General features: G+C 36.8%; 2 protein-coding genes across 2 annotated transcripts; one reads left to right on the top strand and one right to left on the bottom strand.

The window, feature by feature from the left end:
• Window positions 1-1,885: 1,885 nt before the first annotated feature.
• On the bottom strand, window positions 1,886-7,583 carry LOC118789850 (ubiquitin-conjugating enzyme E2 D4-like). The gene is made up of 7 exons (XM_036546538.1): window positions 7,438-7,583; window positions 4,763-4,826; window positions 4,639-4,670; window positions 3,643-3,720; window positions 3,446-3,551; window positions 2,613-2,706; window positions 1,886-2,135 (listed from the first exon to the last, which is right to left on the bottom strand). Exons 1-7 carry the CDS (start codon window positions 7,459-7,461, stop codon window positions 2,090-2,092), a joined length of 444 nt encoding a protein of 147 aa, XP_036402431.1. The 5' UTR covers window positions 7,462-7,583; the 3' UTR covers window positions 1,886-2,089.
• Window positions 7,584-8,543: 960 nt separating this feature from the next.
• Window positions 8,544-11,003, top strand: LOC118790197 (CDGSH iron-sulfur domain-containing protein 1-like). Its single transcript, XM_036547074.1, has 3 exons — window positions 8,544-8,717; window positions 9,636-9,841; window positions 10,198-11,003. The coding sequence occupies exons 1-3, from the start codon at window positions 8,693-8,695 to the stop codon at window positions 10,285-10,287; spliced, it is 321 nt and encodes a 106-aa protein (XP_036402967.1). The 5' UTR covers window positions 8,544-8,692; the 3' UTR covers window positions 10,288-11,003.
• Window positions 11,004-13,604: the final 2,601 nt, after the last annotated feature.

Below are 13,604 nucleotides of genomic sequence, written 5' to 3'. Positions count from 1 at the left end.
TAAACAAATACATGGAAATCCGTCATGTTTTCACCATGGTTGTAGCTTTATTTAGGATGTAAATTTTTAGAGACACCTGCTCTCAATTTTCAAAACTTTACCAATGTGGTGTCTTTCAGGTGGTGTAGAAATCGCACCTCACCTCCACTTCTGCTAGCTGTGTGCGTTCACCCCTTCTTCTCTTCCTTGGTTGACATTTTTCTGACAGAGATCCACTGTACTCTGCAGCTGGAAATATCCCCCGTGTTGCCCTCTCATCCAACGGTCAGATGGGTCTCCCTGTCATTATGTATGGAGGAAGTGACCACTCGTCCTACAGCCAAACGTGTTCTCCAGATGTTTCAAAGCCAATTGATGCTGCCAACCTGTCAGCTCTCACTGCAGTAAAATCCATAAATGTATTTCTGTCTGGAAATGTATTTTCAGAAATACTGATTTACATGATCAACAAGAAAATAAATACAACGGTTACTGAATGCACTTTACAAATCTGAACAAATAAACTGTAATTTGTTCATCTTTAATGCACTACATATTACTTACATGGTTATTGCCTAAAGATCTTTTGCTACATACTTTCAGGAAAAGTAGGTTGTTATGAATAGGAGTCATAGTAACACATCTTAAATTTGGTAGGTAAAAATGTGGTCCAAATGAATGCAGAATGTAAAATCACTGAAGTATGAGGAATCTGTAAACCCAACCATTTTGTTTCCTACCTAAGTGTGAAATGTGAAAGTCACCCATGCTAGCACTATGCAGTTTCTCTCAACTCAATCAATCAGTGGTCATTGCAGTTTCATGTTTCATGAAGAAAACGGCCTACTAATCCACAGTATGCAACTACAAATGCAATCAATGTAATCTGTCTGTTGTAGAACCTGTTTGAATAAAGTCCTATATATCCACAAATGAATACCGCTCAGAATACACAGATAAGACATGGTCACTTTATGACCCCCTGCTACAGGACAACAGTTTCAGAAATACAGTATGAATTGAAAACTTCCTAAATGGAACGGATGAAACCATTTTCAACCAAGGTAACACTTAACACGTTCATTCATACTGATGATAGCCCCTTGCTGGTCTCCGCTATCAGACATCTTCTTTCCAATGATGTTGGGTTGTGTGACAATCTTGATTATTGACTGTATCCACAATTTATTTGCCAAGTATCAAATCAATTGAATTAAGACAACTATGACATTGCTTTTCCAATTTTAATGTCCATGACTGCCCAATATCTAGGAATTATGCAGACTTAAAAACGCCCTAGTATGTGAGCAGCCATGTACATCATGACAACCCTAACATGACCATGACCTGCCTAACATGTCAACTTCATTACCATGTATGAACAACAAATAGTGACAGGACAATAGCATTTGTAAACTTGACTACAGACCATAGGTCATTATGTGCTTATGTACAAGTACTCTTACATGTTTCCGGTTAGCACAAGATGCTTGCAGGTTCTGTATACCAAATAAAAAAATGTTGTATACATTATGGTTCACATTACACACACTATAGTACACATTATAGAACATTCGAGTACAAAAACCAGTAACCAAAACTACAAGTATCTTAAATAATCCTGAGAATGTCAGGAGATTTACAGCACACAAAAGAAAAAAACGCAGCATAGTTCTTTTTTATATTTTTAATGCAAAATAATAAAAATAGATCCAGTATAGCTTTTACTATACAATAAAAATCTCTAATAGAAAAACAAAACACTGTACCTACAGGATGAAGAAAAAAAAATAGTTGGTCTTTTTGATGTAATGGGTGACCAGACCAATATAATTATATAATAATTTATATCAAATGGGGATTTATTTAATAATAATAATAATAATAACAAAACCAAAGTGCCCAGTAACCAAGGAAAAAAAAGGAAAATGACTGCAATGCTCAAAATGTGTTAAGCCTTTTCATGTAATGTTGGATTGAGGAATATTTCCCTATAAAATACTAAGTTCATTCATTAATGGTGGCTGATTTGATGATAAATGTTAACAGTATGTTATGTTTAATATTACCTAAGTTACTTTTTAAAATTTTCTCTAGAATGTACAGTGCTTCACATCGCATACTTTTGGGTCCACTCTCTTGCTAGTCTGTTGTATCTGCAAAATGGAAGGCGGAGAGGGTGTGAACATTTGGAATGAATCATCATTTGAAATGCAGTTTTCTTTGCATGCACATTTGTACCCCACACTATTACATTAGAATTCACTGGACATATTGCATCTCTTATTACATTTCGCTTGGGTGTTTAATCAAATGGATGACAACGCAGTAAATAAATTGCTCTGCCCTTTAATTACACTGTATTTTGGGCAGATGCAAATGAATTTGCCATCTCTACTTTGCTCTTGCTGCTACCTCTTTTTGAACAAATGTTACCATAGCACTAAATTCACATCCATGAAGTCATTACTATCACATAATAACTGATTACAAATTACAGTCTTGAAGACAAAGATTATGTTTTAAAGTAGTACTTTGGAGCAGAAAATCATAAAAACCATCATGGTGTTATTTTCCTGCAAAAAAGCAAGTTTCCTTCAAAAGCTAGCACTGTAAAACAAAATCATACTCACTTTTCTTTGTCTGACTTGTAGATGTGCGCTATATCTGGAACTAAAGGGTCATCAGGGTTTGGGTCACAAAGCAATGAACATATGGACAATAGAACTGAAAAATAGGTTATTAAAAGCCAGTCAGTTTCCTGTGGTACAAACCGGTTGCAGTCATTAAGATTAGTACAAAAAAAGATCTGTATGAAAAATCTGTATTTGGTAGACCAAAAACAGGTACAATGACATGAACAGGTATGAATCTTTAACAGATGTTTTTGGTCTATCAAATACAGAGGCCATTTCCTTTGCATACTTACCCTTAGTCACAATTTCATTATTAGGGATGTATATGAATGAATATGACAAGCAAAAAATATTTTATCATCAGTGTTTTTAAGTGAATGAAATATTAGCCTAACACCTCAATACAGTTTATATTGTTGTTATATTAAGCTAGTAACTACTCCCTAGCCACAAAAACATCTTCTCCACTCACAAAAAGGCCAATCTTTCTCAAGGGAGAATGACTGAAAATACTAGAATGTCACTTTTTAGTTTGTCCTCTTAGCTTCAGTTTTAGCTTTTTTTCTTGAAACCATGAGAAAGACCTGGTTAATTTCCTTAACATACTTAATGACCCCAGACAGCTGTGACATTATTAGTAGGTTTTCACAGTATTCATAGTCATAAATGTTGTATTTGACAGTGCCATGTGTACCAAGTTGCAATTTACATTTACATTTCACAAACAGCAGTATCTACAGGAAAGAATCAAACTGATGATCCATCATGCAACATTCTTACTGGTTCCTGGGAAGACTGAGTGACAGTCATAGTAACCCACTCCCTCTTACCTTTAGATACTGTTAGTGCTGGGGACCACTGTGATCTCAAGATGTCCAGGCAAATACTGCCATTGCTGTTTATGTTTGGATGATAGATTTTTGTTGTAAAGGCTACCTATGGAATGATTATAATACAGGAATCAGTTACTGCAATAATATATCAGTAACAGGTTAATCAAAATCAAAAACAAACCAGGGTTTCTAACCTTTGGAGGTTTGAAGGGATAGTCTGTGGGGAAGTGAATTGTGAGAAAGAACACTCCTCCTTGGTATGGACTGTCACTCTGGAAAAGAGGAGACAAGTCATTAAAAAATGTCATACATTTACATATCAGTACAGTATTCATATCATCTGTTCCACATGATGTCACATAATGGTAAGGACTGAATGGCCCTATACGCACAGCCTTTTAACACAGAGTTGTTCTTGAATGTTTAACACCCCTCCTGGGTTTATCTAGTTGTCAGTGCATTACCTACCAAGCCCATCTCCCTACATTATTACGTTATATTTTTCTCTGCTCTACATGTGTGGTGTGATTAGACATCATATTTTTACTGTCATATTTTATATTTTTATCATTTTTTCCCAGCTTGAGGAATATTTACTGTAATTCTGACCATGTTGTTTCAACTGCTCCTATGCTGTGTCTATAATGTATAATGCAATATTTGCGCAAACAAAGTATTATGAAAAGGTATAAAACTTCATTTGTCAATCCAAATAATACTAGTAATACAAACAGTAATAGTAATATGGCATACCATTATCTCATTAGCTTTTCTGTAATATGGTGAAATTGTCTCCACAACATAGCACACCATTCCTTTTCGTGAAATTTCAAGTAATGACTGCATCCATGTAAATATCATTTTCAGTCATAACATGAATGTGACTTCACTTCCTCATGACAACTGATGCCCATAGCCATGACATGAGGACACGCTCCTTCTGTAAACCAGGAACAATGCGTTTTGAGGTTTCTTTTTTGTTTTGAGCCGAAATCACATGACGTGAAAGTATCAAAAGGCTTAGAGAAACGCTCGAAGATCAATGTCAAGCTCCAAATACTGGACATAGTGCTGCCACAAACCAATGACAGATAACAATGACCATAGAACAACACTGTGTAAACATACAGGGAAACAATCCATGACACCAAGGACCAAGATAATAAACATAATGATTCGTGTGTACTTACAGGTCCCATTATCGTTGCTTGCCAGTGAAACACTGCAAAAGAAGAGGAGAGAGGCTAAACCATCACGTCAATGACGAAATGGGCCACTATAAAACGGGCATGAAAATCTTGAAGAGGCACTTACAGTCATCCCCCACTGGTCCAGCTGAGCACTGTGCAGGTGGATCCCGTTGCAGGTCATGCAGCTCCTGTAGAGAAGAAAAAAAAAAAAAAAAAAACATTGAAGATTCCAGTTGTACACACTCACGTAAGCTACAAAGTAGCTAGTCAGATAGTTATTCTTAAGTTATTTAGAGAAACATTACTGCCTGATATGTGCCCCTGCCTTGCAACCTGCCCAAAGATAGGATCTGGACAACTACATTAAAAAGTTATTCCATCTGAATCAACACTTCCTTTCTTGATACATCTATGACATGCCTTATGAGCATGACCTCTGAGGAAGGATGTACTACCCTTCAGCAGCCTATACACTGAAAGGAATGAAAGGGTGTACACTGGAAATGGGGTGTCCGGTAAAACTGTAGAGGATGTTAATAAAATATCTGCTATACCCTCTGATTACACACTCAGCATTAACCATTCTTTAACCTCCTATCTCAACATGACTGTGACTTTAAATACTCATAAATAAATATTCATTGCTTGGACATTACATATCAGAGTTTGTAAATTCAAAGTGCGTTTCCATAGCACCCAATAGGGACCACAGAAACAAAAGGCCAACTAGCACCTGCCAGCGTGAACCAGAGGAATGGCCTGTCAAATCTACATCTGAGAATGAGAATGACTTATTTAGGACAAAAAATAAGATACCAACATAAAAAACAGCACAGAGACAAGATGTAAATGTATGCTTATTCAGCAAAATACCTGAAAAACATCAGAGAGGCAAAACTGTGAATAAAGGTTTCAGTTCTCCTCTGGTCTGATTTTCAGATGACTTAAAAGAATTCTGCTGAGTAAGTCTCACTGTACCCACTACATGCTGACTGCCCACCTTTCCTTCAATGGACTAGGCTTTAATTTGATGTTTGAAAAGGCCATGTCATATGAAACTACCTGCATTCTCTGTAACATTTTATTGGTGTAGTGTACCTGAACTGTGTACCTGAATTTGACAGTTGCTTCTTTGACTCAGACAGTTCTGTATATTATTTGGGTTTTGAACTCATTTTGCCCACACAATTTGAAAACCTGCAGCACAAGCAAAAACAAAAGGTCTCTCCAGATGAGTTTCAATTTTCAATTTTTCAAATAAAATGTTTGCTGTACGAATCTTCATGGTGAAACCGGACTGACAATAGGGGAGGGGGGAGGAAGCTTTGTAGGAATATTTAATTTCACTTTCAGATTTATTACACAAACACACACAATCATTGTGTACATGTTTACGTATATAGTAAGTATGACACAATACCTCGTATTTACCCCGTAAAAGGATACAATCACAATATGTGACGGTGAATCGGGATATCACAGAGACTGTTAAATTCGGACGTGTTACACAAACTGTTCTTGGTAACGTTAGCGTAGCTAGCTATATCAGTAGCTAACGTTAGGAAGGTATCTAGTAAGACAACAAGCTAGCAACGAGGAAACAAGAATAGATCTCACTGTTACCATTCAATAACTGACTAGTTGACTGGTTAAAAATATCCAGCTTTTAGTCAGAAATGAGGCGGTGTTCGTGAAGGCTTTGCTATAGGCCTATGTAGCTGGCTAGCTAGCTAGCTGATATGTGACCCACGACGTCAGGCCTAGAGCTTCTAGTTAGCTAATTCACGAGCACATTCAGATATTTAATATACCCGCAAGGAGGTAGGCAGCCTGCTAACTAACTAGATAGCTAGCTAGGTACATGTCAACCTAATATGATGGCCAGGAAACTAGCTGGTTGACGAGATAAATATGGCCGTTTAGAAACTATAATTTGCATCCTAGTTAGCAAACTAAACTGAAAGCATTCCTGCCGAACGGTTAGCTCTTGTTTTCTATCTAGTAGGTAGCTAATCACCACCAAGCTTCAACATCGCCAATTGGAAACCGTAACGTTAACCAGTTAGTTAAACAGAATTAGTTGACAGTGTACACTTATCCTGCTAATCTATCTTGATTAACGTAAACGATTAAGGTAGCTGTTTTGTCTAGCTAACAATCGTTTTACTGTATTATTGTGCAAGTAGGATTGCTAACTGGCTACCTATCTAACCGCTTTGTAAACTTGTCGAACGACAATTACAGTTGAAAGCTGGTGTGTTAGCTAGGTATCGTTAGATTGGGAAGCTTAACGACGGTTCTGGCTATCTACTTAGCTGTTACAACACCAGCAATCGACGATATAAGCTTAGTCTAGCTGTGTGCCTTTCCATCCAGAAAGGAATTCATTTCCTTTAAGCGTAACGTCAACAGACCAGTGTAGAATAACGTTATAAACGCTTTATCCATCAAGGAGATAACATAAACAATATTCACTGCTAAGTTTACAGTTAGATAAACGTTGTCGACACCAATTTAACGGTGGTTAACGTTACATTCGGTTTGCTTGTTACGATCGTGTCTTTCGTTTGAAATAAACGATTTCCTTGTTCGTTAAGGCCTTAGTTCTGATGACGTTAGATACGTTAGCAATATAACGTTAGTTTAGTGTAAGTTTCTAGTTTACGTTAGTAGTCCATTGTCATCTGGAGTGCTAGTGCTAACTGGTTAGCCAATGTTATCTTACACAGCTTACTGGATAAGCTTTTATGCGAGGGCTGTTTTGTTTCTGAGCATCAAGCTAATACGTTTTCGGCTTACCTTCTGTATTCTCTTCAAAGCCATGATGACCAATCTCGATACCCTACCAACTGTCTTATTTGGTATCCTTTCTGTACTCCTGCTACTGAAAGCAAGGGATTTGTGTCTGTTTCCCTTAACTGCTTACAAGGGTGTGTTTTAGAATTTTTGCGATTTCTTTTGTTTCCGCCTTTTGTTCAGGAAAGCGAACCAACTGCACTCTGGGATTTGGAGTTTGGTAAATCATTCCCTCCTCTTAAAGCGGCAGTTACATAGATTTACAAGCTAACCAGCTAACCATTAAATAGCTTTGACTTCACACAAAGTCAAAGCTATTTAACATGAGAAAGCCCTTTGAAATTGAAATCTCCTTGAGATCTCCTCCTCAATCCGTCTGAAATTCATTATATGAAAACAACAAGGTCTACACTTAATACTCTCACATTCCTTTATGGTGGCCTAGCCACAAGAGTCAAACAAAATCAAATGGAAATGTGCTGACATTATTAATCTTGTAAAAGGTAATGTATTGAAGAAAGTAGCACTATACAGATGGTAATGATAGCCAAATATTGATCATATCTAAATAAATTAATCCATCCTGTCAGCAGAACATAGTAAGAGGCACTAATGGTGACTATAACATGACAGAGCAGCACAGCAACATAGTGTGCAACATCCTTCATTGTACATATAAAACTGATCTATACAGTGGCTCTGACACAAAATATTGATAAAAAAACGACTGATATTCACCATACATATGCATGTCAGTGTCAGTATATTGTATGTCACTACAGACAAATATTAACCATAAAAACATAAAACACATAATTTTACTCTTCCTTTTCATTTTTCAGTTTTGTGGAAAAATAGAAGACATAAAAACAAGTAAACAGAATGTACCAACTACATTAAAGAAGAGTTCATAATTCATGATAACATTCATGTTAGCTTTTAGGCCTGCTTTTAGCAGTTTTTTCCGACTACGGCCCTGCAATCCGAATCCATGCACTCCAATGCAGTAGATGGCGATACGAGTTTCGCGTTGTAATTATAAACTAGGCACAGAAGTAATAGAGGAAGAAGAAAAGACTCATGCGCACTTACGCATTGACCTTACCTTACCTTACCTTACCTCGATAGCTGCAATTTGGGCCAAGATTACACCGGCGCAGGTCGGTTTCTGCTGCCGTTTGTCAACAACACTAAAAGAGGACTTATCTAACCTGTTAGAGATCTGAAGACGGACGTGTTGGTGGACTTTCAATAAATCATGAGCTCACATACTCTGTCCAAAGGTAGCTATAGTTACCCATGTATTTAGGGTGTAGACTGTCTTTCTTGAACAGGATCATTTTCTTGCTTATTTTTCTGCCGGCTAAGTACTGTATATTACTATTTCGCGTTAGTTGGTTTTCTGGTCGGGTCGCTTGCCTTGCCTCTCCCACTTGTACCTGCATTCTTACTAAGCTAACTAGCCAGCGTTAGCTACATTAGTTAGCACAAGAAGCTTGCTTTCTGGTTCCCTTGCTGTCTTTCATAATAGGACCACCGCAGACATAGCTCGTTAACTGGCATTACTTATCTGTAGCTAACCATTGAGTATGACTTTAGTTCTATTTAGCTAACTGTTAGAAGGCTGGAGTAAGCTCATCGTGCAATACTGACTTTTAGATATTGAGACTATGACCGACACAGTAAGTGAGAAAGCTGCGCAGTGTTGGAGAGTGTAATTTGGGTATGTGAATGGTTAAAGCTGTCCGAAATACACAGGTGAAGTTAGGTAAAAGTAGCTTAACTGTAAACTGTGTATCCGTATTTGGTCTGAGTGTAGTGCTCCTATGTAGCTAGCCACATAGCTAAATAAATTGATGTTAATAGGTAATAATTTGTATTGCTGGAATACAGTAGAGCTAATGGACCACTGATGTTCAAATATGTGACAAGCATGCTCAATCGCTGGCTAATTATCGTATAGATAAAGAGCCCTTTGCACTGCAGTGTCACTTGTGACAGTCCTTGCCTGATCTCTTTGCAAGCCTGCGAAGACGACTAGACTGCGGATTTGTACAAACCTGTTTCAGAATGAAGGGCTACGTACATAGACGACATTATTATTCATTCATAGGATAAAGAAAAACATTCTGTTTAAAGGATAAACCCAGCTTTCTAAAGTGAGTCATTAAACTGATTATTTTTTCCTGTCTTTGTCGTAGCTGAATTGATAGCAGCAATCTCCTTGACGGTGGGGAGTGCAGCTGTGGGCGTCTTAGTCTATAAAACATTTTTCTCCAAAGATAAGAGCTGTAAGTCCAGGGTAAACCTGGATATACAGAAAGACAACCCCAAAGTGGTGCACGCCTTTGACATTGAGGACCTGGGAGACAAAGCAGTGTACTGCAGGTGCTGGCGATCCAAGAAGGTATATAAAATGAGATCGGTACTGTGGCTGTTACATAAATTGTGCTTTAATCTGTTCAGCATATGTCCTTTTGAATTTGCAGATGGAGTTTTAGTTATATTCCCAAAGTTTAGGCTGTAAATTAACATTTTCAATCAGCACAAATTTTGTACAATGTACAATTTCAGTTGTGTCTTTATAATAGTTTTATCTAACTTACAGTATTTTCTCATTAATTTTATGCATTCTGAAGCAGAATTTGATGTGTGATACCAGTCAGGCACTTCATTTTCTTGGAAACGGACGTAAATATTGTAGCCTTGTTAACCTGTTCAGTTTGATAATCTAGCCTGCGTTCTCTCCCTTTCTTTGTCTAGTTTCCACTGTGTGATGGCGCTCATACAAAACACAATCAGGAGACCGGGGATAACGTTGGCCCTCTCATTATCAAACGGAAGGAGGCGTAAACGGTCATCTCTGCGATTCCCAACAGTGCAGCTGCAGAAACAAAATCGTCTTGCTCTTAGAAATATTTATTTCATTCAAATGTGATACCAATGATCTCTTTGTGATGTTTCATGCTCAGATTTGTTCAGTACCTGCCTTATGTGCAGCTGTATTAACATAAGCACTACACACTCATTTGATCTGCTTTTTACAGTGTGCGCGTTGTTGGCTAGATTATCATTTTTGGTAAGGAAAAGAAGGAGAGGGCTCTTGCCGGTGGTAATTTGGGAGCCACTTTGTCTGCTTTAAACAGCGTGCATAACGCTCAGGGAAAGGACATTCACTGACACGATTTACTAAGTACAGAGGCATATTTTTGTGGCTTTGTCATGACTGTTGATCAATGTTTTTGTGACTGCTTTGTATTTTCACATCATGGACCATTGCCCATTGACTTGCTTTGTTAACAGTGCTGCTTCAGCTTAATGCTCTGTCTCATCTGATTATAACATGCCTGTTGGCTGGTCTCAAGTGGCTCTGTTTTACATGATCCTCTGAGTTCTTTTTTCATCTTTTTCATCTGCTCCAGCACTATGTATGTTGTATATCACTCTGGTCTTAATTAATGCATTTGTGACGTATTTGTCACAGATCCTACATTATTATCTGGCACTTAACTGAAACCATTATGAATTTGATACAAATAATATGAAATAATTTAAATAAAATGAAGTAAGGCAACAATGGATCTCTTTTTTTTTTTTTTTTTTTTTTTAGATCAACAAATGGAATTTTTGCCCTTTGTTCCTGTGAAACATTTGTGACAGAAAGTGGTCGTATACGGTTTCCTATTTTGATATTATGATTTCAGGAACATCCTTTCTGTGGTTGCCTGTCTATTATCATCTTTTTTATCATTATGTCATGTGCTGGTAGTGTATTTGTGTATTCTTTCAGCAGTTTGACATGTTCCATTATAGTAAGTTAAATATTTTACCAATAAGGAAAATGTTTTTGATTTCATTTGAAACATAACCTTTTTTGCTAAAGTAGGTGAGACAAATGATGGCCTCATTTATGTGTAGTATCTGTGGCTGACATCAGGGACTGGGAAAGAATGGTCCTCATGTCTTTTTTAGAACATGTATCATAATCTAGAAATTTAAAAAAGAGTCCCACTTGAGAGAAGTAAGAGTGTAAAACATTGCCTTTCAAAACCCTATTGAGAAAATGGAGTCCTGAAAAACTGGTGAATATTATATTAGTATTTCTTATACTGTATGAATCATGTTTTAGTTGTCACAATGCTGCCTGATGCCGTCCTATTTATGGAATGGTTCTGAAACCCCAGATGAGAGATGTTGGAAGTGTTGAATATTTGTGTGCGTACATTATCGTATTGGAAGAAAAGGCACAACGTGTGTCTCCAATGCCATTACATACATGTGGAATCCATGACTGGACAGTAGCTTTTAATAAAAAATTAAATCAGACTAACCTCTGCACTGATTTATTTCCTTTGTCTCTAAATCTTATGACAGTTGCCAATAATAAATATGTTTCTGCATTACCTCTCCTCTCTTATTTCTAATGAAGGATTTGAAAGAAAAAATTGGTTCAGATACCAAAGTACAGGTATTGTCTTGTTTTAGTCTGGTTGGTTGAAAGAAATGTTTAACAATGCTTCAGTAGGGGAATATGGGTTGGAGCAATTGGTTTTGAATGGGAAGGAAAGGCAGGGTGGTAGGGGGATGGGGATCAACTCTATTATATCTGTTATGTTTTAACTATACATAACTATACATAATTTAAATGCCCAATAAAAAGAGTGTGTCAGTGTGTAGTTTGCACGCGGTTATGATTTTGTTTGGAAATTTATTCAAAACAAGGTGTTGGTTTGGTCATTTAATAATAAATGAATTAATATTTAACTGAATTAAATTTTAATTTTATTTTCTTCTTCTGACGGTAGAAGGCATCCTATCTGGAATAATGAGTTAAGTACACAGTTAAATCAGTCAAAACACAGTACTTGTTCATTGGTATCACCACTTTCTCTACAGAAACACCATGAAACACCATTGATAAACCAATTTACTTCTGTTGTCCTGTGATTGTCAATTACGTCATCTGTGTATTTGCTGTAGTTGTAAACTCTGGTAGCTATTGAGTTTCCTGCAGTAGATTTGTAGTTAATATGTTAGTGGTATCACATGAAGTATTTCCTGTGAATATTTCTGTGTTTATAAACCTCTTATTTTGTAATCAACAAAGTGAGCCAACATGACATTGTAAATTACATCTCAGAGCAATTGTAGCATCATGGGAGCAGTGAGTAAATAAGCTATTTGGAAAAAAAAAAATCATGAGGCTATGTGATCACCACAATGTGATAAGAATATTTTCTGAATGATTAAACAGACATAGGCTGTTAGACTTCTTACAGCTTATCTACTTTGTCAAAAATATTCAATAAAAAAAAAACACTTTTAACAGTACACTGAAAGACATCTTGGTCCTGAATGGGCTTTTTGAGGGGTTATGAAGTTTCAGAATTCCTTCAAAATAAGTAAGATTTTTGCTATTCAAATGAGGTGATGATATTAATATTATGATGACTGCTACTGATTATTTTAAAAACACTTTGTATAAGAACATTCATTTTCATCATAGCTCTTTATCCATTCATCAGCCTGCTCAAACATGATGGTGTCTGTCTGTGTGAAACACAATTATCTTCATTTGAGCAAAAAAGAATAAACAGAGACAGCAATTATGGTTTTTGAAGCAGGATGTGAACATAAGCATCTATAATTTATGGAACTAGCATGGGAATATTGAACTCCAGTTACATGCAATTTTGAGATATCATCTATCCTGTTACTGGCATGCTATGTTGATACTGAAGCTCCTTGGTGATTACAAGAATTTACAAGTCTCATAGTGACACATTTAGCCACGTTTACATAAAAAGGGAAAAAAGGAGGAAAAACTGTCTCTACACTGAAATATATTTTTTGGAAACATTTCAAAGCTTGTCTGCCACATTTCTGCCATCAAAGAACATTACCAGATTTAATACACCTCTAAATGATTGCATGTGTCCTAGCATTATGTGCACCTGCAAACCAGTTTGAACAGAAATTTTAATTGTGATGGCACTGCGGGATATATATCAACGGTACAAGTATTGTACATTCCTTACTTCGTCAGTCACAGAACTTTGTGGAAGTATTTCATGAGTAAAGGAGTTTGCAGCCAACACCTGCCACCACATCTAATTGAGTGTAGTCACCTACATAGCTTTGGTACTGCTTTCGTGGAAAGGATGAAAATT

Source organism: Megalops cyprinoides, chromosome 15, assembly GCF_013368585.1.
Source record: "Megalops cyprinoides isolate fMegCyp1 chromosome 15, fMegCyp1.pri, whole genome shotgun sequence".
Classification (NCBI taxonomy): domain Eukaryota; kingdom Metazoa; phylum Chordata; class Actinopteri; order Elopiformes; family Megalopidae; genus Megalops; species Megalops cyprinoides.
Note: the sequence above shows the minus strand (reverse complement) of the source record. Positions and strands in the feature narration are given on the sequence as shown.

Excerpts from the sequence above, each read along its gene's own strand:
- LOC118789850 (XM_036546538.1), bottom strand. The coding sequence starts at position 7,461 with ATGGCTTTGAAGAGAATACAGAAG. Across the intron at positions 4,827-7,437 it reads CTTTGAAGAGAATACAGAAG|GAGCTGCATGACCTGCAACG; the intron begins GTAAGCCGAAAA and ends TCTTCTCTACAG. Across the intron at positions 2,136-2,612 it reads TACAAGTCAGACAAAGAAAA|ATACAACAGACTAGCAAGAG; the intron begins GTGAGTATGATT and ends TCCATTTTGCAG.
- LOC118790197 (XM_036547074.1), top strand. The coding sequence starts at position 8,693 with ATGAGCTCACATACTCTGTCCAAAG. Across the intron at positions 8,718-9,635 it reads CTCACATACTCTGTCCAAAG|CTGAATTGATAGCAGCAATC; the intron begins GTAGCTATAGTT and ends TCTTTGTCGTAG. Across the intron at positions 9,842-10,197 it reads GGTGCTGGCGATCCAAGAAG|TTTCCACTGTGTGATGGCGC; the intron begins GTATATAAAATG and ends TTCTTTGTCTAG.